The sequence below is a fragment of the Eleutherodactylus coqui genome, chromosome 6 (assembly GCF_035609145.1).
Source record: "Eleutherodactylus coqui strain aEleCoq1 chromosome 6, aEleCoq1.hap1, whole genome shotgun sequence".
NCBI classification, from domain to species: domain Eukaryota; kingdom Metazoa; phylum Chordata; class Amphibia; order Anura; family Eleutherodactylidae; genus Eleutherodactylus; species Eleutherodactylus coqui.
Genome location: NC_089842.1, coordinates 118120207 through 118145254, shown reverse-complemented (window position 1 = coordinate 118145254; position 25048 = coordinate 118120207). Strand labels below are relative to the sequence as shown.

At 45.5% G+C, this 25048-nt stretch overlaps 1 protein-coding gene across 2 annotated transcripts; it reads right to left on the bottom strand.

The window, feature by feature from the left end:
* Positions 1-727: 727 nt before the first annotated feature.
* FBXO44 (F-box protein 44) lies at positions 728-22894 on the bottom strand. Of its 2 annotated transcripts, none has more exons than XM_066607454.1 (6): positions 22830-22894; positions 19770-20036; positions 12535-12661; positions 9443-9538; positions 3165-3300; positions 728-1421 (listed from the first exon to the last, which is right to left on the bottom strand). In XM_066607454.1, exons 2-6 carry the CDS (start codon positions 20026-20028, stop codon positions 1272-1274), a joined length of 768 nt encoding a protein of 255 aa, XP_066463551.1. In that variant the 5' UTR covers positions 20029-20036; positions 22830-22894; the 3' UTR covers positions 728-1271. The 2 variants fall into 2 exon arrangements, with proteins under 2 accessions (XP_066463551.1, XP_066463552.1); XM_066607455.1 differs by lacking the exon at positions 22830-22894 and adding an exon at positions 22527-22610.
* Positions 22895-25048: the final 2154 nt, after the last annotated feature.

Sequence of the window (25048 nt, the reverse complement as noted above, 5' to 3'; positions counted from 1 at the left end):
ATATGGCCTGGTCAATGGAAAAATGAAAAAGTTATGGCTCTTGGAACGCGACTGGAGAATTAGTTGAAACTAAATGACTAGCCTATTTAGAAAACGGTAGGTCTGAAAGGGTGGTAAGAAACCGGCCACTGAAGGGGTTAATGGGTAATCTCACACACGTCACTCTACATCTTCTGTGACTGCAGAACTGCCAGTTAGGATTCTGGAAAAGCTGGGTAGGAATCCACAGGAGTAGTCATTGCAGTAACATGGCGCTCAGTTTTGCTAGAACTATATATTAATATGCATTAGGGAACCTATCACCACATTTATGCTGTACGAACAACAGGCAGCAGGAATCCGGGACTGAAATAAACACTGCGCCAGTTTCCGAAGTGCTATGGCGTTTCAGAACAGACATACTTTAAAGTTTGATGCCTCTGTGACTCGGAGCGCTGCTAGGTGTGACAGCGACGGCCTCTCCTTCAGTGGACTGCCTAGAATGATAGCCTTTTCCCTATATACAAGCAGGGAGAACAAAGTAACTCTAGACGATGGGCTGGGAGAGACCAGCACTTGTGATAGAATAAGGCATAAAACTGATGCAGTGTACATACTGGTCCCAGGGTTATGAACCTGGGGACAGGTTCCCTTTAATAAGCTGACTGAAGTTCACTTTTTTTCCCTTTGGGAGAAAATGTTCCTATATATATATATATATATATATATCTCACAAAAATTAAAACCATTCAGAAGAAAATTGAAAATTTATTAAAGGAATGTCAACAGGACAATAAAGGACAGACACATACTCGGAATCTCGTATGGTACAGGTTGTCACTGTTACAGTGTATAATATTTGGCTGTTTCCGTGCATTAGTTGCACTCTTAAAGGCATAGTAATCGTTAGTTCAGAAATGTATGATAGCGCAGCAGTTCTAAGATGAACATACGATGACACATATGGGTGTAAATAAGGTTCCTAACACTGGAGATGTGTGACAAAGCAGTGATCGTGGGAGGCAAGGAGCTTTCCGGACTTTTCCTATCACTTGTCACGCTATAGTCAGCCTCTCATCAATCTGAAATGGGTGATAACTGGGAAAAATAGATTTTATTCTGTTGTACAGCAAACAGAGAAAAGGTAAGACTTCAGGGCTTCTGTCCCTTTAAGGGATTTAAATCAGTGGTATTAGATTAGTCTCTTCCCAGGTAAGTGCAGTTGTAGATTTTTAAGGAGACTGGATAAAAAAGGAGAAGCTTCCAGTAAATGATGAAAAATGTCCACAGATTTACTTGCTGAGGTCCCCGGGGTCAATGGTCACGCTGCTGTTTGTCACCCTTATACCATACCAGCCAGCCCAAAACTGGATGTCCCTTCCACCATGTTCAAAGTATATGTAACGAACCCCAGGACCATAATCTCTGAATGTGTATTCAATCTGTGAGGAAGAACAAAAGGAGAAAAACTTTAATACTACATCAGGCCTTACATCACATCTAATAACTTAAAGGACAGCACTCTAACTGCAAAATCTGCAGCCTTGTTCAATAAAAACAAGGGTAGGACTTACTGGGTGTGACAGGTATGCCAGAATGCACGCCTTTCACACAGTCAATGCCTGGAAGCCCTAAAGACAACCAATAGAGACTTTCTCAATCTATACTCCGTCCAAGGTAGACATCGGAACAAGAGAGCACACTGGTCTTGTTCCACAGCATAACGAGTCGCTGATCGTTCTCCTTCAGCATGCTGAAAGACAACGATGAGCCTTATCAGGAATTTACAGTGGGATACAGCTGATACTCTTGTTTCAGCTGTATCCCGCTCCATGAACACAGGCGGGGTATGAAGAACACAGCAGTCCAGCTGTGTTCTTCATACTCCGTACAGAGCGCACAGCTGTATACTAGAGGAGCATTCCGTGAACAGCCGGGGTATGAAGAAGTGAGTGGTCCAGCTGTGTTCTGCATACCCCGCTCGGAGCGCTCTGCAGTATAACAGCCGGGCTCTCCGAGCAGAGTCTGGATGCAGAAGCCTTTCCGCTGCCATTTGAACTGGTTATCTGCTGTTTATAGCCTACCCATGCTAAGGAATAATAGACTCTGTATTTGGGACACATTAGTCAGAGCACCAGCTGACTAATGCACTTTGACTATGCACCACCCGTTTGTCAGATATCTTGACATCTAACGCTGATCATTGACGAGTTATTTACACCCACAAGATCCCCTTTCAGTGATTCTTTCCGTCTTCATTCCATTTCATTCACACCATTCTCAGTATACTCTGAGAATGGGGCAGTATACTTTGCACAAAAACATAAAAAAAACACCTGAAATCCTCTCCCGTTAGTCTAGCACCGGTTACCAGAGGCGTAACTATAGGGGATGCGGTTGCTCCTGGGCCCAGGACCCTTAATGGGCCCATGAGGCCTCTCTTCTCCATATAGTAAGCCTAGTAGTATAAATAAAGCATTATAGTTGGGGGTGCCGTTACAAATTTTGCATTTGGGCCCAGGAGCTTTAAGTTACGCCTCTGCGTAATCACTTGATTTTCCCATCACATGTCTAATTTCCATATAGGGAAGCTCCAATTGTGAAAGGGGGGAAAGGAACTTGTTATTTATAGAGCAACAACTTATTCCTCAGTGCTTTCGGGTAATTTATTTATTAACCCCCAGCAAAGTGACCATTCAGAGAATAATACACTGCAATACACCAGCAATGCTGACAGGTATCCTACTGTATTACAACCTGATCACCCACTAGCAGCTGATTGACAGCCTTCTTTCTATACACAGTATTGGAGGAAAGCTGTCAACCATACTGGGGGGCAGCTGCAGCTTATGAATATTATGGACCACACCGCGCAAACACAGAACTCCGATTTTATGAAAAGCACAGCACCTAAAAACATAAGTGACCTGGAGCTGCACTTTGGGTCTCTGTCACTAGTTTATCCTGTTCTCAGACAGGGCAGCATAAATATGGTGACAGATTCCCTTTAAAAGGAGACGAGGTTTACCAAAACAGTGGAGTTATTGTACATAGCGTCCAGCTCTCATTTCTCAGAGGGTCTTTGGAAAATAGAAGCAGGACTTGGATAAGTTGGTCTAGGCAATTGCTCCACTTTTCCTATACTCTAGTTTTGATAAATCTCCTACAATGTATCATATGAATACCTGGGACCACTGCGCTGCACTCCACTGCTCTATAATCACCGGCTTTGGCTGAAACTCCTTCATTACGGTCTTGTTTTGTGACAGCAGTCGTACGAGAATCTGGTACTTGCACCCACAGTCATGTCTGGCAGCGTACCTGATGTGACAGAATGAGAGGCATTCATTGTACTGCACTTCCTCACCAAATTCCCCCACAGATTACATGTAATTGTACCACTCCATTCAGTTGTTTATGATCATGTTACCCAACCTTTCTAGACTCCTGCCTGGCATCTTCACTTGAGTGTAAAGCGATACATTCACAAATTTGTATACAGTGATACCTTGGGTTAAGAGTGCCTCAACTTACAAGCTTTTTGACTTAAGAGCAGGCTCTCTCCCTAATTTTTGCTTTGACTTAAGAGCAAAAACTTGGGTTAAGAGCCTTGCTCTCAATGGGGCTGCTGCTGCCGGTGGCCCCATTGAAAGCAATGGCCTTCCGGCAATCCCTGCGGTGATTTTCGGGGAAGGGCTTTAAATATAAGGCCTTCCCTGAAAATCATCCCTAGCTGTAGTAAAAAAAAATATACTCACCTGTCCGCTGCTGCCGGGGTCAGGAGTGTCTAGCCGCCGCTTGTTCTCCCTGCATTTTTAATCCCCGGCTGCTGAAAAGATTCAAAGCAGTGCAGGGAGAATAAGCGGCGGCTAGACGTGCCTGAGCCCCGGGGTTTGAGCCCCAACAATAACTGTTGACCGGACCAAACATTCAGCCAATTGCTATCTAATGTGAATGGCACATGATTACTGAATGCAGTGATTGGCTGCAGTGGTCACATAAACATTGATCAGCATGTGACTGCTGCAGAGTGGCATGGACTGGGATAGCTGTGCTGGGCCAGGGGGCTATTCAGTGGCTGAGTATTGCTTATTTTTCTGGCATAATTTAGTAAATCCTGCACTGAGCAGGGAGTTGGACCCGATGACCCTGGAGGTCCCTTCCAACTCTACCATTCTATGATTCTATGATTTAAAGCCCTTCCCCAAAAATCACTGCAGGGATGCCAGCGTACTACTGCTTTCAATGGGGCAACGCCATCCCCATCCTCATTGAAATCAGTGGGAGAGCTTCACGATTCGGAATGGATTAATGGCTTTTCCATTCATTTCAATGGGGAAAATTGATTTGACTTACGAGTGTTTTGGGTTAAGAGCTCCATCACAGAACGAATTAAACTCTTAACCCAAGGCACCACTGTAGTTGCATAACTAGGCATGTTTGTAATTGGGGCTGTGTAATGAATCTAATTAATATGATTAATCCTAATTTCCTGAGGAACAATTCTAAAGGTGCGTTTTAGATGAACGATTATCGTGGAAAAACAAAACACTAGACTGTTCGAATTTGAACGATTATCGTCAGTGTAAAAATCGCCAACAAGAAAAACATGAACTATAATTTGTTCGCATATCGTTCATTTTATGCAAGCCTAAGAATCATTGCTGGTTTGCTGGCTAACCATTTGGGTTAAATACCGATCATTCAGTTGTTCTCATTCACTGGTACAGCGAATGTGAACGACAGAACGATATAGCAAGCGATTTATCTGCCTGTATACACAACCTGCATGAGAGAACTCTGACATCGTTCACTTGTTCGAATAATAAAACGTTACGTATAAAAGCACCCTTTTATCGGAACTATGAAATTGAGATAAGCCCTGCCCCCTGTGGGTGGGGCTAGTAGGCTGGGGGGGGGGGGTTACAGGACACTGGAGAGAGGGGCTGTGATGAGTGTTGGGGGGGGTGAAGAGAACAGTATATGGAGGTGGTGATGGTGTGCGTGCATAGTACATGGGGGGCTAGGATGAATGTGGGATGTAAAAACCCCATCCTTCATGTGTATATTACTAAAGTTCATACCACATACATAGCAATTCCCTTTATAAGTACTGATTATCAGAATTGTCTCATTCAATTCTGAAAGTCAGTAGAAAGGGACTTTCAGGGTCATCGGGTCCAACCCTCTACTCAGTATTTGTCCAGCCTTTGTTTGAAGACTTCCATTGAAGGAGAACTTACCACCTCCCATGGTAACCTGTTCCACTCACTGATCACCCTCACTGCCAGGAAGTTTTTTTCTAATATCTAATTTGTGTCTCCTCCCTTTCAGTTTCATCCCATTGCTTCTAGTATTTCCTTGTACAAATGAGAATAGGGCTGATCCCTCTGCACTGTGATAGCCCTTCAGATATTTGTAGACAGCTATTACGTCTCCTCTCAGACTTCTTTTTTGCAAGCTAAACATTCCCAGATCCTTTAACCGTTCCTCATAGGACATGATTTGCAGACCGCTTACCATCTTGGTAACTCTTCTCTGAACTTGCTCCAGTTTGTCTATGGATTTTTTAAAGTGAGGTGCCCATAGATGGACACAGTATTCCAGATGAGGTCTGATTAACCCCTTCATGACATGGCCTATTTTGGGCTTAAGGACGCAACAATTTTTGGTGGATTTTCTTCTCCATTTATCAAAAGTCATAACTTTTTTATTTTTCCGTCGACGCGGCCGTGTGAGGGCTTGTTTTTTGCATGGCGAACTGTAGTTTTTATCGGTGCCACTTTTGGGTACATAGACTATATTGTAAAACTTTTATTTTTTTTTTATGATAGCAGGGAGAGAAAACGCATCAATTCTGCCATAGATTTTTTATTTATTTTTTTTACAGCATTAATCATGCAGCATAAATGAGACTTTCCATTTTTTTCTGCGAGTCGGTACGGTTACAACGATACCAAAATTCTTACATTTTTTTTAGGTTTTCCCACTTTTCTGCAATAAAAACCCTTTTTTTGGAAATCTTTTTTCTATTCTAAATTGCTGCATTCAAAGTCCTATAACTTTTTTATTTTTCGATGTATGGAGCTCTATGAGGGCTTATTTTTTGCGAGACGAGCTGTAGTTTTTACTGATACCATTTTGGGGTACATACGGCTTTTTTGATCACTTTTATTGCGTTTTTAGTGAGGCAAAATGCTAAAAATTAGCATTTTGCCTCAGTTTTTTAGCTTTTGTTTTAGCGTTTTTTTGTGTGCACAGTCAGAAGCATGTGCAACTTATTGTACGCGTCGTTACAGACGCGACAATACCAAATATGTGGGGTTAAATTTTTTTTTTACCTTTTTTTATGCTAATCTGAAAAAAAGCATAAAAAAGGGTTTTTTTTACATTTTTTTTTTTACATTTTTCTTTTTTTTACATTTTTCTTTTCTTTTTTTTACATAATTTGTGTCCCTCTGAGGGACTTGCAGCACTGTGCCTATGATCGCTGTCATAAGGCATGGCAGAGCTACTGCTCTGCCATGCCTTATCGCTTATACAGCGATCATAGACATAGGCAATACAGGACGCCGGTGTCTGGCGTCCTGTTGCCATGGTGACAGGCCGGGTTCTCGCGATGACATCGCGAGTTCCGGACGGAGACACAGAGGGAGTCCGCTCCCTCTGTGAACTCTTTCCCTGCCACGATCTACTTAGATCGCGGCAGGGAAGGGGTTAACAGCGGGGGGCCCATCTCCGATGTCCCCCCGCTGTTGCAGCGGGACGCCGGCTGTGACTGACAGCCGGCTCCCGCTGCGGGATAGCGCGGGATCACATATGATCCCGCGCTATCTCCAGGACGTAAGTTTACGTCCTGTTGCGGGAAGTACCAGGCTGCCAGGACGTAAACTTACGGCCTGCAGCGGGAAGGGGTTAAGGAAGAGTAGAGGGGGATAATTACCTCACATGATCTAGACTCTATGCTTCTCTTAATACATCCCAGAGTTGTGTTCGCCTTTTTGGCAGCTGCATCACATTGTTGACTCATGTTCAGTCTATGATCTATTAGTATACCCAAGTCTTTTTTACATGTGCTGCTGCTTAGCCCAATTCCTCCTATTCTGTATGTGCTTTTTGCTTGCATTTCTCGCTGTTAAATACCATTGTGTTAGGCGCTGCCCACTGTTCAAGCTTGTTTAGATCCTTTTGAATCCTCTCTCTCTTCTCTAGTGTTAGCTATCCCTCCTAGCTTGGCATCATCTGCAAATTTGATCAGTTTCCCCTCATCTAGATCATTTATGCCTGTCAGTAGCGATTCCCTGCACAAAGATCCCCTGTGAAAGAGGACGAATTACAGTATGTATTTAAAACTGCTAAGACAAGATCGCTGTGTGAGCAAAACCAAAAATAAACTTACCTCACAACCTTGGATACCAGCTCTGCTGCCTCTAGTGGACATCTTCCCCACAGCAGCTGGTCTCCTCTGTGCTCTCTGCCTCTTCACATGTGGGGTACAGAGCTCAGTTCTGCTCACACAGCTAGGATCTTATCTATCAGTGCTAACCACATACACTACTGTAGTTTGTCCTCTTCTACAATGGTTATTAGTGCATGGAATCATTAGTGACAGGCGCTGTCCTGACGTTACCCGTCCTAGCAGCCATTTTATTCCCTAATGATCATCCCCTAGACAAAACGAACGGTTAGAAATAAATAAAGGAATTCAGACATTTATTTACCTTACTGAACACACTAGGATTTTTTTTTTCTTTACAATTTTAATTTCTCAGACAACCCCTTTAAGGAATTGTTGTGTATGCAATTCCCTTCTGTAGTAAAAAGGTGTATTGGTACTGGGTGGGCCATGGAAAAGTAGCCCAGCACCACACACTTATCAAAGCTGTCTAAAAGAAAATCTGCCTTGTTTTGTAGTAAGAAATAATGTTTTGAAGGCTGCATTTTGGCGTACAAATGACTTTTAACGCATTTACTCAATTTTTTTTTGTTTTTTAGGCAGGATAAAGAAAAATGGAAATTAAAGCATTTTCCTTTCAGAAATTCACTCTGCGGCTTTAACTTCAATAATATTATGGTTCAGGTCGTTATGGATGTGGAATACCAACTATATGTACTTTTTTGCAAGGGGAAGGGTGAATTCAGAACTCCAGAAAGCCCTTTAAACATTTCACTTCACTTTTAAAAAAATATTTTTTCTTTAGAGCCCTTAGGGGACTGCAATAATTCAGCTGCAAAGCCTAATAGGTGTGCTAAGATGGCAGACCTGGGCAGTGGGCACCTTTATTAGGTCCTGGCTGCCATGTCAACCCTTTGGAACACCACGATTGCATTGTGGGGGTGAGGTTACAGAGGAAGCCTAAATCCACTATCTAACTACTTATATGCCATGGTCAGCATTGCCATTTAAAGGGTTAAATATGTGGGATATGAGTTATCTAAAGTGGCTTGACAGCTGCATAGTGCTGGTACTGGCTCAGCCATCACTATAATGTACAATTAAGTCAATTTGCATAAAATGTATAGTTCCCTTGAAATAAGGTTATGTCATGGGGCAGGGAGGGGTTAAAACATGCATAGAGTCTACCACCCAACTTTCTCAGATCCTTGCATGGCAAATCTGTGTTTATGCGGCCAAGCAGACTGTTATGTAGCTCAGCATCATCTAGCAGGTTTGTAATTCAGGAGTCTGGAAAAGCTGAGTGATGGCATATAGGGGGAGCTGTAGTAGAGACCACTTCAGTTACCATCCAGCTTTCCAAGGAATTAGTAGAAATAGATGAAATGAGTTTCTAACAAGTTAAGGGAACTGAAAAATTGGACAGTAACATCACAGCAGCAGATATGTAGGGAGAATTTACTAAAGCCTAGCGATTAGAGATGAGAGAGCATACTCGCTAAGGACAATTACTCGATCGAGCATTGTCCTTAGCGAGTACCTGCCCGCTCGGAAGAAAAGGTTCGGCTGCCACCGCGGGTGAGAGGTGAGTTGCGGCAGTGAGCAGGGGGGAGTGGGGGGGGGGGAGAGAGAGGGAGATCTCCCCCGCCGCTCCCCGCCCGCTGCCGGCAGCCGAACCTTTTCTTCCGAGCGGGCAGGTACTCGCTAAGGGCAATGCTCGATGGAGTAATTGCCCTTAGCGAGTATGCTCGCTCATCTCTACTAGCGATCTTACGCCAATTTATAGCAGCAGTGAGGCGGGGAAAGATGCCACAGATTTATTAAGAGATACATGCCTTTGAATGCACTAGAAAATGCAAATCTACACTTGTCAAATTACACCTGGCATAAATTTTTGTAAATGTGTCAGGCTGCAGGTAGCCACACCCACTCGGACTAAGCACCGCCCACTTTTAGCAAAAACTCGCAAGTTATTGTGCATGCACCATAGTTTGCAACTTTTTTGTTCTTCATGCCACAATTATGGTACAAAGCTCATAATAAAGTCTCCCCTTAATGAATACTTGCCAATCCTTGATGACTATATCAGGTTGAAGTACATCCATGAACTCATCGGGGTATCCTTCCTCCTTCAAGTTGATAGTCTGGGACTTTAAACACAATCTGTAGACAATAAAGTCCTGCATTACAATCGGGGTAATAAGGTAGGAGCCAGAGAGGCAGATGAGAAGGGGAGGAGAAAGAAGTGACAGTGTATTTCGATGAAGGAGGGGTAACTAAATGACAGTTCCATAGCTTCAACAGGTAGATGCTAGCAATTCTTGGTTTCAGAAAAAAAAACGACTAAGTCTTGGGTAAGAATATATCTAGACCGCTCTTTGGTCAGGTCAATCATTCAATGGTACAAAAGGAAAGAGGGGCAACTACTACAGCCACTATGTCATGCCTGATCAAGGCTTAGGTTATGGGTGTCCCCATTTCTACTAATTAGCTCCACAAAGTCTGTGGAGCTTCCCTGCTTGACACCTTAGAATAAAGTCCCTTGGTGCCTTTGTAGGGGAGTACTGATAACTACCTATGGAGGATTTTGAGGTTTCAAAGGTTATATTACTATTGACATTGTTATTGTATTCGTAATTATGTTTCAGTTTCTTTAACCCCTTAGTGACCAAGCTTTTTTTTGTTTTTCCATTTTCGTTTTTCCCTCCCCCCTTTTAAAAATTGTAACTCCTTTATTTATCCATTGACGTAGCTGAATGAGGGCTTTTTTTGTGGGATGAGTTGTATTTGTCAATGGTACTAGTTAACCCTTTCCAATCCAATTTGTATCTTGGTTTTCCTAGGGGGCTTACTATTTTTCTGCCGTTATACAACAGCGCTATCTGCTGGCTAAAGCCAGTACTGCATGAGGTGACACGTTGGATAGGCTGGCAATATTCAGTAAGAGAACCCCGATGAACGTCTTCCAACATCGGAGCTGTACAGCCTTAAATTATAATGTCTTTAGACGTCAGACAGTGGATTGGAAAGGGTTAATGTACCATATAATGTATTGAAAAACTTTTAAGAATATAACAGTTTTATGGTCTCTAAACTGGGGTTAGCGGGCCACCAGGCCTGTGGGTTCTCTGCTCCAGATTGCTCATATGCTCCATTCTAGCATGAAGCCTTTGGAAAGGTTTAGGCCTGTGTTAAGAGTGTCTAAGATGGTTATACATTCATAATCCAACATTTTTCTATGACGCTGAGATTTGAAGTTGCATTTTAATATGCAACAGAACATTTACTGCACCGGATCAGGTACACAACATCGGGTGTGGAACATGTGAAAGAGATCTTATAGTCCTGCTGTGTGTTGGGGGTTTGTATCTTGTCTGTGGTCACTACACATGAGCAGGTTTTCCACCGTAAAACATTTCAGTGGAATTGTACAGATGTGTCACATTAAGGGCGCCCACCCACTGGCGTTTTTTTTCACTGCGAAATTCGCAGGTTTTTTTTTTCTGCAGGGGGTCTATGGGACTTGTAATGTAAAAATCGCGATCGCGCAAAATCGCGATTTACCGCGATATCGCGATTTTGCGCGATCGCGATTTTAGCTTTGCATGTCCCATAGCCCAAAGACCCCTGCAGAAAAAAAACGCTGCGAATTTCGCAGTAAAAAAACGCTAGTGGGTGGGCGCCCTAAGGGCGCATTCAGACGACCGTATATCGGCCAGGTATTCACGCCGGCCGATATACGGCGTTTCTCTCTGCAGGGGGTGGAGGCTGGAAGAGTCGGGAGCAGTGCTCTAAGCTCCCGCCCCCTCTCTGCCTCCTCTCCACCCCTCTGCACTATTTGCAGTGAGAGGGGGTGGGGCGGGGCTAAGTTGTGGGAATTAGCTCCGCCCTGTCTCGTCTCTCCTCATTGAAAATAATGCAGGGGGGTGGAGAGGAGGCAGAGAGGGGGCGGGAGCTCAAAGCACTGCTCCTGGCTCTTCCAGTCTCCTCCCCCTGCAGAGAGAGATGCCGTATATCGGCTGGGTGTGAAAACCGGGCCGATATACGGTCGTCTCAATGCACTCTAAAAGGTGGAAATAAATCTGATACGATTCATCTTTGTCGGATTTTTTAACATGATAAAAATACTGCATATTAACGGGTGTGTAGATTTTTTATATCCACTGTATGTCTGTCCATATAATTTAACCTATTAACCCCCACCCAGTGTTGATCCAGAGGAAGGAAAAAGAGAGAAAAAACAACACCACCACCAATGAGATAAAACCAATTTTCATCATTTAAGGGTGGGGGTGGGGAAGGGAAATCCTTCCTGTCTCCAAATCCAGTAACCAGAATAATTCCTGGATCAACAACCTTTCTGAAGTAATTAGTGACTAAAAGGCACCCATAGTTATTAGATGGCAAACCATCCCGCAAAAACAGTCTGCCAAGAAAACGTCACGATGTGGCATCACCCGAGGAGTCAGTCATGACCCTGTGGTTGCACCAGGGGACTTCACCAAATACAAATCTCACACTTAAATGGCATGGCAACACAAACGGAACGGATCTACACTGCAATCATTGTGACGGTCACTACCTTGTGCTGCCCTCAGAGTGGGGTGCAAAAAGATGGTGACTGAGTCTCTTTAAGGAGGGTGCACTGATGCGCTCTGTCTCACGTTCTACTGATACGATTGATGGTGAGAGGAAGTATTACAGTTTGCATTAGGGCTCTGTTTTCAAGCAACTATACCTCTGTATGGTGTGGTCAAGACCCATTACCTCATCCTTGTATGTACCCTATGAGGGAAATCCATGTAACTGGGTGTTCGCTAGCTGCCACCGGCTAGGTCACTACCAAGGTGCTACAGGGACTCGCATCTCTTGTTGTTCCTCATATGCCACCCTGCCTTGTGGTCATCCCTGGACTGGGCTTCACTTTATAGGCGTTTGGGTTCTGGGGATGGTGACAAGGACTCTTCTTGGTGAAGAGAGTGTGGGCAGACAAGGGGCAGGTATATCAATAGGGTATTTTCTTTCTCTGATGGGCATTTTGAAATTACTTCACCCTTATTAGGGAACCTTCATATATACACATGTAAAGCGCTCTCTCCTGGTGAAGTGTCCCTCACCGACAGGTCAGAAAGGAGAACAAGGATGTCCAATAAACGTACTGATATGAAGTGACAAAGTACTCCTTTACTACTGCATCTGGGAAGGGTTGGCCATGCTCTCCAGGAAGAACTTCTACCTTCCACTCGTCTCCTCCATCTTTAGTTTTATCCCAGTACTTGAAGTCTTCTACAAGAAAGCACACAGAGATGGGACTACAGGCCAAACATTACAAGTGGCTGCTATGCCAGGGTCACACAGGGCCATTCTGCCCTTTAATTCAGCATTAACAAGACCTGTGCCGGATTAACAAATATTCCTGATCATTAGATTCTGGAATTTCAATGTACTTCATAGAACTGTTCCGCATAGATACAAACTTTCAAGCTCCGTGGACTGTGACAGGAAGAATGCTGTGACCAAAATTATTCAATGCCTCATTTTTTTTAAAGGACCAGTACCCAGGAATGCTACATTCTTCCATAGTGAATGGGGGAAACTAAAGCAAAACTGATAACAGGGTTCGCCACACTGGAAAAATACTGATAATGACCTCAAAACAAACTAGAAATATGAGATCTTCAGTTTCTGTTTGTGATGTTTTGGTTTCGAATTGACTGTGTGCTAGGAACGTGTGAAAATGAAGGGAAATTAGCAATTTCCTGACAGAACATGGCCACCCATTATAAAAAAAATCCCTGGTAATTCAGCCCTCTAGAGCCCTTTTTTAAATATATATTTTAGATTGTCAGCCAGCTTTTCCAGACTCCTGAAGGGTAAATGTGATTAGTTATGCAGCTATACATAGGGGGCATTAGTATATAACTGGGCGCATTGGGACACTTAAGATTGGACTTGTGTCTTCCCCACATCGCATTCTGCTCTTAAATCTGCGCTAATAGACCTTATTTTTCTTTGAGACCTTTTTATCAATTGATATGTATCAATCTGTTAACTCGGGAGGAGTATTGCCTCTCCTTGAGGAGAGCACCTAGGAGGTGAGTGGTCTTATGCCATAAGGCCCAGAGGCGTAACTTGAAGCTCCTGGGCCCCGATGCAAAACCTGTAATAGGGCCCCTAACTGTAATGTTTTATTCATAGTACTGGGTTCCCTATATGGAGAAGAGAGGCCTTATGGGCCCCCTAGGGCCTCATGTCCACGGGGAAAATAAAATTTAAAATCCGCAGCGGATCACCCGCGTGCGTGATCCACACCTAAAATTTCCCATTTGAATGCATTGACCACCCACGGGTAGATAAATAGGCGCAGATGGCATTTTATAGTGATTTAAAAATTTCATGCGCGTGAAAAAAAACGCGACATGCTCCATTTAAGTGTGGATCATACGTGCGGGAGCTCATAGAGCTCAAAGTTTAATTGATCTCCCGCATGAAAAAAAAAAGGAATTTAAGCTCATCCGCAGCAGAAATCTGCGTTACATATCTGCAGCGGACCTGATTTTCCCTGTGAACATGAGGCCTTAGGCTCCTGGGCCCGGGTGCAACCGCATCCTCTATAGTTGCGCCAGTGATAAGGCCTCATGTCCACTACCAAAATTGAATTGTGCATTCCGCTGCGGAATCCGCATCCAATTTTACCCAAAGGGATCCATTGGTCATTCACGGGCAATTAAATTGAAATTTTCACCCGAGGATGGCATTTTAATGGATTTGCGTTTTCTCCCGCATGTGAGAGAAAACGCAGCATGCTCCATTTTCTGCGGGTCTCCCGCAGGCTTCCATAGAAGCCTATGGAAGCCGTCCGGTCCCGTGGTACACCCGCAGCTGAATTTCTGCTCTCCGGCGAGGGAGAGCAGGAGTTCAAAAATCAGCTGGGCAGAGAGAAAGAAGATCCAGCCGTGACGGGTAAGAAAAGTCTATTTTCAGGCCTCATGTCCCCGGGAAAGCAGGGTCCCGCTGCGGAATTCTTCATGGAGGATCCACTCGGGCCTGAATTTCCTAGTGGACATGAGGCCTAAGTCTCCTGACTCACCTCCTAGGTGCTCTCTTCATGATGCTTAAACCCCTTAAGGACCACAGCTTTTTTCATTTTTGTCTTTTCCTCCCAAATTAAAATAAAAGCACAACTCTTAATTCCTTCAACGTAGATGTCGGAGGGCTTGTTTTTTGTGGGGCTAGTTGCACTTTTCAATTCTACTTTTTAATGTACCATATAAATGTACTGGAAAAAACAACTTTTAAAAACTTCTAAGTGGGGTGGAAGAAAACCCAAATTCTGCATTCTTGGGGGTGTCTTGTTTTTATGGCATACAAACTGCGGCAGAAATGATGTGATAACTTCATTCTATGGGACTGGAATACTGGTTGATCACAGCACTCGCAATAACTCTTGATCTCAAGGGAGGAAATATCTTGAAATGTTGGTGCCCGCTCCTAAACCGATCCTGGATCAGTGTAATATGCACTCAATTGAAAGATGGAGAAGCAGCACGCCAGGGGATGTCTTCAAAGCAGTGTTACTTTATTATGCCCACACAGACAACGTTTCGACCGAAAATACAACAGGTCTTTGTCAAGTCCTAAATAACATACACCAAAGTGCAACCTTAAAAACAAGAAGCTCCACCCCCAACACCAATGCTGTGCAACAACACACATAGTGGAACCTCCCAGAAAGAGGAACCCTTACCTTCATTGGACAGATCACGGATTGAACACAGGAATCTGGCAGATATATTTGATTGCATAATCATGCGGCCTGCATCATAGGTAATCGCCGGCATAATCAAGGATCTCGTCTACGTGCGTCCCGCTGACGTAAAACTGTCGCGCCGGCCAGTCCAATACCATGGGCATCTGCGCGTGCGCGAACTCTTGCGAGATTTCCAGCGATGTTGTGACGGTACTGCCCTAAGTAGACACTTTAATCCACAGCGCAGGCGCGGGTAAAAGTTAATCCCGCGATACTTCCTGCGGTGACATATGATGCTCTAGCGGCGTCAATGCTCTAAGTACACACTTCAATCTATAGCGCAGACGCGGGCGAAGATTATTCCCACAATACCTCCTGTGTTGGACCCAAGATGTTCATCTAGCGGCCGCTGCACAAGCGGCACCCAATGCGCAAGCGCCAACACGGTCCCACCTCTGTCGCAGTCCCAGGCCATACCTCTGGGGAACCAAAGTAACGGCGCGTGCATACTAGATCCTCACAAACCAGCGCATAGAATAAACTGAGCTCATACCCATCTCACAACAGTGATTATCATAAAGAACATTCGCAATCCACTAATATAAAGCTATAAAGACTCTATGTGTGTTGTTGCACAGCATTGGTGTTGGGGTGGAGCTTCTTGTTTTTAAGGTTGCACTTTGATGTATGTTATTTAGGACTTGACAAAGACCTGTTGTATTTTCGGTCGAAACGTTGTCTGTGTGGGCATAATAATGTAACACTGCTTTGAAGACATCTCCTGGCGTGCTGCTTCTCCATCTTTCAATTGAGTGCATATTACACTGATCCAGGATTGGTTTAGGAGCGGGCACCAACATTTCAAGATATTTCCTCCCTTGAGATCAAGAGGTATTGCGAGTGCTGTGATCAACCAGTATTCCAGTATTGTACGCGTAAATGGATCTAGGACTGCTGGCACTGCATGAAGGACTTAATACGCTTTCTAGACCGGTGACGGGAGAGTCCGGTCAGCCCAGGGTATTTACATACACAGAGCATGATGCAGCTCGCATTATTGCGAGCTCAGAAAGAGATGACACTTTTTTCAGTACACCAGATGTCAAGGTCCAATTACGCAAGTATGAGAATATGAGCAAGCATTTGGTTTCCTTGAAATTACATTCAATCACGTTGCGAGAGTACTATGTGGCGTAAAGAATTCCTAGAAGCTTATGTCCTCACATTCGCCCTACGTTATTCTCTGACAATGAAGTTTTTCTACAGAAATTTGTCTGCATTTCTAACAAATTTGCTTTTGACTTGATGTTGCTCAATTTGGAGTTTCTACAGGATGAGATTGCGAAAGTAGCGACCAACATGACAACGTTGGAACAAGAAATCCAGTCTCTGCTTCCTGAACAAGAAATGAGAACCTCTATTGATAGAGTCAAGTCGGCCACACAGAGGTACAAGGGTGAGGTGGAACACACCAAACGTAACAAGTGGGTCCATGACGAAAAGGACTACACTTCGGGTGTGGTGTTTAATTGGCAAAAAAGTACAAGTATTCAACATGGTCCAAGGTTGGCAAGGAGACATCCTAAACAGAGGAGACCACGCTGGGATAAGACCTGCTTTGGCTGGTCCTCGGCAGGCTCTGATTCCGCTGAGGAGGTAGGTCCTGTGCCCACGGTTGGTGAGTCTTTTTTAGGATATCGACCCCCCCATGAATCCAAACACTCTTCGCCAGGCCAGAGAAGGCGACGAGGGGGAAGGAAGCACCATCGCATCCGAAAGAGATCACCAGAGGGTCCAGACTCGCTCGAGGACAAGAACGAGGAGATGATTGAGGCCTTTATTGTGAACATATCTTCTAAGGTACTTTCTAGGGCTCAGATGAGGGCCCTGTCTCGGGGTCTCTCGTTTGTACCAGTGCCAACCAGAGATTGGTTTAGGCTTGATATTGACATGAGGTCATTTTTTTAGACGTTTAAAACTCCGGACTCATTTTGCGAGTTCCACGGCCGCTGATATCCCTTTGGGGATACCACCTCCAATACAGGGGGGGGGGGGGTTCATCGCAGGGGGTGGGGCTACGCAACCCTAGCAGGTTTTAGCCACCGAGTACGAACCATGCGATGGAGACTTTTGTGAAGCTTGTGAAGCGTGACATCACCAATCTACGGGCCCGGAGCTTTGGTTTTACGAAACAGTCTAACATCAGCAATGCAGACTGGCGTGAAATCCTGTCGCTTAGTCGGGACAAGGATTTGACAATTCGCTCAGCTGACAAAGGAGGAGCCATAGTGATTCTGGACTCTAGCTACTATCATGAGGAGTTAATGTCACAATTGGCGGACGCGTCCGTATATGAATGCTTGCCACATGATCCCACTAACCATTCTCTTGCAGAATTAAGAAGTGTTTTGGATGATGCATTGTATTCGGGTTTGATTGACAAACAACTATTTGAGTTTCTTTTACCTGTATCTCCGATAATGGCGAAGCCTAAAATACATAAAAACCAGCAACGCCCCGCGGGGCGTCCTATAGTCTCAGGGAGAGGTTCTGTATATAATAATGTGTCACGCTTTCTGGACAGAGTATTGCGCCAGCATGCCGTTGAAGCGGTTTCCTATATCAAGGATACCTCCGATTTTTTGGATAAATTGAAACAAGTTACTATTGACGAGGATGCCATTTCGGCGTTGTTTGACGTCTCATCTTTGTATACTATTATCAAGCATGAGAATGGCCTTTTGGCCGTTGGACATTATTTGTCCAGTTCCAATTTATCCAACAGGTGCGTGGTTTTTGTCATGAGTTTACTTACATTGGTTTTGTCTAATAACGTTTTTCTGTATGGTGACCAGTACTACCGACAAATACAAGGAACGGCAATGGGGTCAAATATGGATCCGTCCTACGCTAACATCTTTATGCGCCATTGTGAGGAAACTCTTCTTTGTACCTCTCCTTCCTGGACCTTTGTCCAGGTTTGGTGCAGGTACATTGATGACGTTTTTGTCATTTGGAAGGGCTCCTCTGAACAGCTGAAGGTCTTCCACAGTGAACTCAATGGGTTTCTACCAGAATTGAAGTTTACTTTGGTATCTTCGGAAACCTCTGTCCAATTTCTTGACTTATTTTCGAAACCTACAGATCGCAACAATTTGTGCGCAGATGCCCATGGTATTGGGCTGGCCGGCGCGACAGTTTTACGTCAGCTGGACGCACGTAGACGAGATCCTTGATTATACCGGCGATTACCTATGATGCAGGCCGCATGATTATGCAATCAAACATAGCAATTAAATATATCTGCCAGATTCCTGTGTTCAATCCGTGATCTGTCCAATGAAGGTAAGGGTTCCTCTTTCTGGGAGGTTCCGCTATGTGTGTTGTTGCACAGGATTGGTGTTGGGGTGGAGCTTCTTGTTTTTAAGGTTGCACTTTGGTGTATGTTATTTAGGACTTGACAAAGACCTGTTGTATTTTCGGTCGAAACGTTGTCTGTGTGGGCATAATAAAGTAACACTGCTTTGAAGACATCCCCTGGCGTGCTGCTTCTCCATCTCCAAATTTGAGTTCATTCTATGGGACGGTACAATTACTGCAATAACAAATTTCTATAGTTTTTTTTTTTTTGCTGTACTTCTATTCAACAAATAGAATATCTGTGAAAAAACAAAATTATTTTTTCCTGACGTTCTCACAGCCATAACTTTTTTATTTTTCCATCTACATAGTTGTGCGAGGTCTCGTTTTTTGCAGGAGGGCCTGTAATTTTTATTGATACCATGTTGGGGTGCATATGATTTTGCTAAGTTTTTTTAATAAAGTTTTTTTTTAGATGGGGTGACAACGTTTACTGTGCGAGATAAATAATGGGTTTCTTTTACAGATCAGACTTTTACGAATGTAGCGATACTAAGTACATTTTTAATTTTACCTGTTATAAATATGTTTTTTTTTTTTCTTTTAACTTTACATAGTAATATCATGGTATTACATTATATCGCGATCTGACAGGCATTCTTTCAAGGCAATCAGCCAAGGCAGCTCTGGGTACTTTCAGAAGGTCTATGGCTGCCCCATGGCAACTGAATGGCACCTCATAATTTCTGTACCCCGTAAAATCGATCGAGGAAATTAAATACCGCTGTCAAAACCTATAGCAGCATTTACAGTCACAATCAGCATTAATGCTAATTGTGACTGTTGCCGGTGGGTGACAGCTATCAGAAGCAGTGAGAACCCACATTGTATGGAGTGGGGTCGGCTCCCAATCCCCCTCCATACAGACAGCGAACGTACAGGATAGAACCTTGAGCACTATAAGCTAAGCTTATGGGCTCAAAGCAGTGACATGCTGAGTCCGGGGATGTAAGTTTTATACTTACCGTACCTTCTTCGCCGTTCCGCTGTTAGCTGTCAAACCTGCCGGTGAATGCAATGAGTAGACTACTAAGTTATGCGCTAAGTAGTCCGCCCACTCTACGCCCAGCACTAAGTAGTCCGCCCACTCTACGCCCAGCACTAAGTAGTCCGCCCAATGCATTCAGAGTCTTGTTAGGTTTCTCAAAAGGCACAACCACCAAGGCAGTTTGCAGATGAATCGGCACACAAGGACTGCGCTCACTCCCCCAAAAACAAACTGACCCGCAGCGCTCGGGTTCTTTAGTAAATTCCTCTTCTGCCGGTGTAGAAAGTAGAACATCCTCCAGTCCGTCGGGTTCCGTTTGAGGCGATTTGATGTAAATCCGTCATATTGACATTTTAACTTCCATAAAGCAGGCGAGTCAATAATATCTCTCCAGAGGGAACAGACCGGCCGGCAGCAGCGGATCAGCTCAGGCGCAGGGACGGCCGACAGGATTTCCAGCAGGACTCCTTCTGGAATCCTGTTCATGTCACTCATCCCCTACCCTGTAAATGACAAAATACACTAGTTTGATTGCCATTTCCCAGCTTTTCTACAATCCTGAGCAGCATGTGTGTCTGCTGATGTAGAGATAGAGCAGCGTATGATATAAAGCTGTGTGACAACCCCTTTTGGACCTGTAATGTAGATCTTCTCTCAGGATATTAAGGCTGGGTTCACACAGGGCGGATTTGCTGCAGGTTTGCCGCGGATTGCCGTTGCATATCTGCACTGCGGCAAAACCGCTGCGTTTGCAGTGCAATGCAGCACAAATGAGATTTGCCAAAAAGCTGTTCTCACAGGACGGATTTTTTCCGCACAGCCGCAGTGCGGAAATGCAACTGCGCCGCGGTTTTAAAAGATGCAGCATGTTCATTCTTTGGTCTTTTCCGCAGCGCTTTTTTGTCCATAGACCTCTATGGTGCAGCCAAAACCGCACCAAATACGTGACAAATACACGACAAAAAGTAAAAAAGCGCTGCGGAAAAAAAAGCTTGTGGATTTTTCCGCACGAAAATCCGCAGCAAAATCCGCAAGCCCAAATTAACCTTTGAAGCGGTTTTGCCGCAGAAGCAGTTCTTCTGCGGCAAAACCACAACTGAAAAACCGTGGCAAAACCGCGGCAAACGTGCCCTGTGTGAACCCAGCCTTAGGCTGGGTTCACACATGGCGGATTTGGTGCAGTTTTGCCGCAGCAGATCCGCCCGCGGCCACTAATCTCGGGATTAGCCAGCCATGTGGACGAGATTTCTCAGAAACCTTGTCCACACGGGACGGCCAATCCGCTGCGGTAAATCCGGCTGAAACCGCGGCTGCGGCCGCCGCAGTTTCAAAAGATGCAGCATGTCTATTTACATTTTCTTTTTTGTTTATTTATGTCACGGCCGCAACGGAAAGGCAAGCGGCCGGGCCGCTTCAAAGTCGCCGCTGCTTAAACCGCGGTGGTTCTCCCGGCGGCAATCTCACGGTTTTTGCTGCGGCCAAATCGCGAGATTTCCAACTGGAATCCGCCCTGTGTGAACCCAGCCTTAAAGGAGATGTCTCGAGGAAGCAGTGAATTTTTTTTTTTGCCCAGTCCCCCTAATTAAACATACATTACTAATTACCCCTGTAAATTACTTTCCTAGCTGGTTTCTACTTACCGTTCCAGCAACTTATAAAACTTTTTCCCAAGATGGCCGCCAGCTCTTTTCGCATCGCTTGCTGTAGCCCGACGTGCGCGCTCCCGAAACGCTACCAGCTGTGTCTCCATGGCAACCAGACGCCCCGCAGCTGCCGACCGGACCCCTGGAGTGAACACGGCCGACCTGTCACCCACCGCCAGGCAGCAGGTAACCGGCGCAGCCCCCCCCCCCCATCACAGCGGCAGCCCCCTCGGCCCAGCGACAGCCCCCCCCGGCCCAGCGCTAGTTCCCCCATCACAGCGGCAGCCCCCCCGGCCCAGCGACAGCCCCCCCCCGGCCCAGCGCTAGTTCCCCCGGCGCAGCGGCAGCCCCCCCCCCCGGCGCAGCCCGGCGCAGCGGCAGCCCCCCGGCCCATCACTTACCGGGACAGCTGGACGGCGGGACAGCTGGGCGGCTTCTCCGGACAGCTCGGCAGCTCTGCACCTTCCTCTAACAGAGGAAGGTACAGAATGGCCGCTCCAGCGCGCTCCCGAGCAGTGACAGCTCGTCTGCGCATGCGCAGAAGAGCTGTAGCGGGGAGCACACTGAAGCGGCTCGTGCTGAATGGAGAAGACCGGACTGCGCAAGCGCGTCTAAAAAAGCAAGCTGCCGGCGAATTTAGACGGAACCATGGAGACGAGGACGCTAGCAACGGAACAGGTAAGTGGAATAACTTCTGTATGGCTCATATTTAATGCACGATGTATATTACAAAGTGCATTAATATGGCCATACGGAAGTGTATAACCCCACTTTGTTTCGCGAGACCACCCCTTTAGGCCTCATGTCCACGGGGAAAATAATAATTAAAATCCGCAGCGGATCACCCGCGCGCGGATCCGCGCCCCATAGGAATGCATTGACCACCCGCGGGTAGCTAAATACCCGCGGATGGTCAATAAATGTGAATTAGAAAATTCATGGAGCATGAAAAAAAATGGACATGCTCCATTTAGGTGCGGATCACGCTCCGGATGGCCCCATTGATCTCTATGGGGTGCGGGAAATCCGCTGCGGGTGTTAAATGCCATTTATTTGGGTGCGTGAAATCTGCATGCGGATTACAAGTTTGGCTTCTTTTTCAGTGGCCTTGCATTTTTTTTCACGCGCAGATGCAAAAATGCCATCCGCGTGCATACACGCGTGAAAAAAAACGCATCCGCGTGTCATCCGCATGCAATAAAATACTATTTTAAGCTCATCCGCACTGCATCCGCGGCCCAAATCCGCGTTACAAATCCGGAGCAGATTTGATTTTCCCCGTGGACATGAGGCCTTAAGCTTCTATTCTAGCTAGATCTGTTTTTTGAGAAAGCTGGTGAGTCAACTTACAACATTTTCTTGGGGAAGTTTTGAGCCGCCCCAGAAACACAGCTTTTACATAAATATATACAAGGACCACCTCCTTGTGGTCCTATTTGCAGAACAGTCATCCAAAGAGTTGTATAAGTTGCAGTTGTTAACCAGCTTTCTGGGCCCTCCTTTTCATTTGCAAGTTAAAAACCATCAGGGAGTGGAGAGTTTATGGCTGCGCAATCAGACAGATCTGCAAACCAGGAAGCTGGAGAGGAGAAGTGCAACCCCCCTTTGTCCCGATAGCCAGAAAGAGTAAACAACTCTGCTGCATTTCCTTACCTTCTATAGGATCAGCTTGCTTAGTCAGATTGCTTCCTGTTTCACCACATTAGCGGTTACTCATGGTCACTGCATTTAAAGGGAAAGAGTCCAACTGCAGAGGTGGATAACTATTTCCTGATACTTAGTACTTTCCTGTATATTAAGCCTAATCGTTGTATGATGAAAAGTTCTGCAAATATTTAAGATACATTGAGTATAAATGCCATACATCATGCAAGACCTCTGCTTGCTGTCAATGAATAGAGATATTCTTGTTACATCCAGAGGCTGGAAACCCTCTACAGACCTAGTAAATCTCTCATTTGTATCTATTCTAAACAATCCACTGTGAGCTAACCAGTATAGACTCCAGGATGATACATTTCTGAACTGATGCATTGTAACAAACTATCAGATCCGGAGAGAAGTTAGTGTTGCTGATTTGTTTTACTTATAGAAGATTGCCTACACTAGGTACAACTGTAGCAAACCCTCAGCAGTGGGAAGTTTTAGGTTTCCACGGTGGGTGTCCTATAGCATACTATGGAAATACGGGATTTCATCTCCATGAGCGTAAACTGCGATTTTAAGCTCACAGAGGAGAAATCGTGGCATGCTGCGATTCTGTGCGGGCTGCGCACAGACAGCTTTCATTGAAGTCAATGGAACCTGTCCGTCCCATGGCACTTCTGCAGTGAGCACTGCAGAAGTGTCATGGGATCCACATCATCACCTAATGCGCCTACTGCACATGCGTGACGTAGCGCTGGCCAGCACATCCGCAGTGCAGAAAAAAGATGCCAGACAGGTACGCAGGGGTCTGACCCGCCCGTGTGCAGGCGCACTTAGATATGTACTGGTTTTATTCTTTGGATATAAATGAGCATCAGCAATAGGGGCAGCACCAGGCTTCTGGTGCAATGAGAGGAGGGGGGGCGGGGCTAAGTTTTGTGAATTAGCTCCGCCCCCGTTCTGGCTCTCCTCATTGCAAATAGTGCAGAGGAGCAGAAAGGAGGCAGAGAGGGGGCGGGAGCTCAGAGCACTGCTCCCGGCTCTTCCAGCCTCCCCCCCCCTGCAGAGAGAGACGCCGTATATCGGCTGGGCGTGAAAACCCGGCCGATATACGGTCGTCTGAATCCACCCTTAGGCCGATATACGCACATCTGAATAAGCCCTTAGGCTGCCTTCACACAAGCGCTTTATAAAACGCTGCCTGAAAATTGTGACCATCTGAAGCATTTGATACCAATGCACTTGTTCAGACGGGTCCTATAGACTGTTATGGGAGCCTACGAGAGTTGTTGGCAAAGGGAGGTGGGAGGGAGTTTAGCAGTGGCTCTGCTAAACTTTCTCCCCTTCTTCGCCCCTTGCAAGCTACCTACAGGGAGGAAACAGCACAGGGTGGAGTTTAACACACTAGCTCCCGCCCCCTCCCTTTCCCAGCAGACGGTAAGGCACAGAGAAGGGGAGGGAGTTTAGCAGAGCTAAACTCTCTCGCCACACCCGGCGGTATTCTGGGCTGTGGCGTATATACACCGCAGCCCCAGCTGTCTGAATAGGTGACAAAACAAGAGATGCAGTCACGACTTGGTCGCGGCTGCCTCTCGTTTATCCGATTTTTGCCCGCGATGCGTGAGGCCGAAAATCTTATTGTTCGTGTGAAGGAGCCCTTAGGTGCATTTATACATGGCTAATTTAGCCACATAAAAAGATCGTGACCATCTGAAGCATTGGATTCCAATGTATTCATTTAGATGAGCAATTCTTAGCTGCGTGAAAACATCTTTCTGGAAAAGATGGGATAGGGAACCGAATACGGCGGGCGATTTTATATGCTGCCAGAAATGATAGGTCTTACTGTATCTTTCGACCAATATATACTGACGGCTCCCATAGACTCCTATGGGAGCTGCAAAAAAGGAAGGGGGGGGGGGAGGGAGTGTAACTGCGTCCAACGCAGGGAAAAGCTTACAGGTGCCTCTATTTAGGCATTAGAAGTCATTCCAAGGATTTAGGCTGACTGAGGGATTTCCGGGCTGCGCCGTATATTTTTGCTAATACGTCGTAGATGCTCATGTGAATGGAATAGAAAAAGCAAATTTTGACCGCAACTTGAACACAGCTTTTCCCTTCTCACACGTCTTTCTGTAGCGATGCGGCTGGCGTGAAAACACATCGCTCGTGTGATGAAAGAGGCCTTGCATCCAGAAAGGCATAAACCAGGTGTCAGAAAAGAT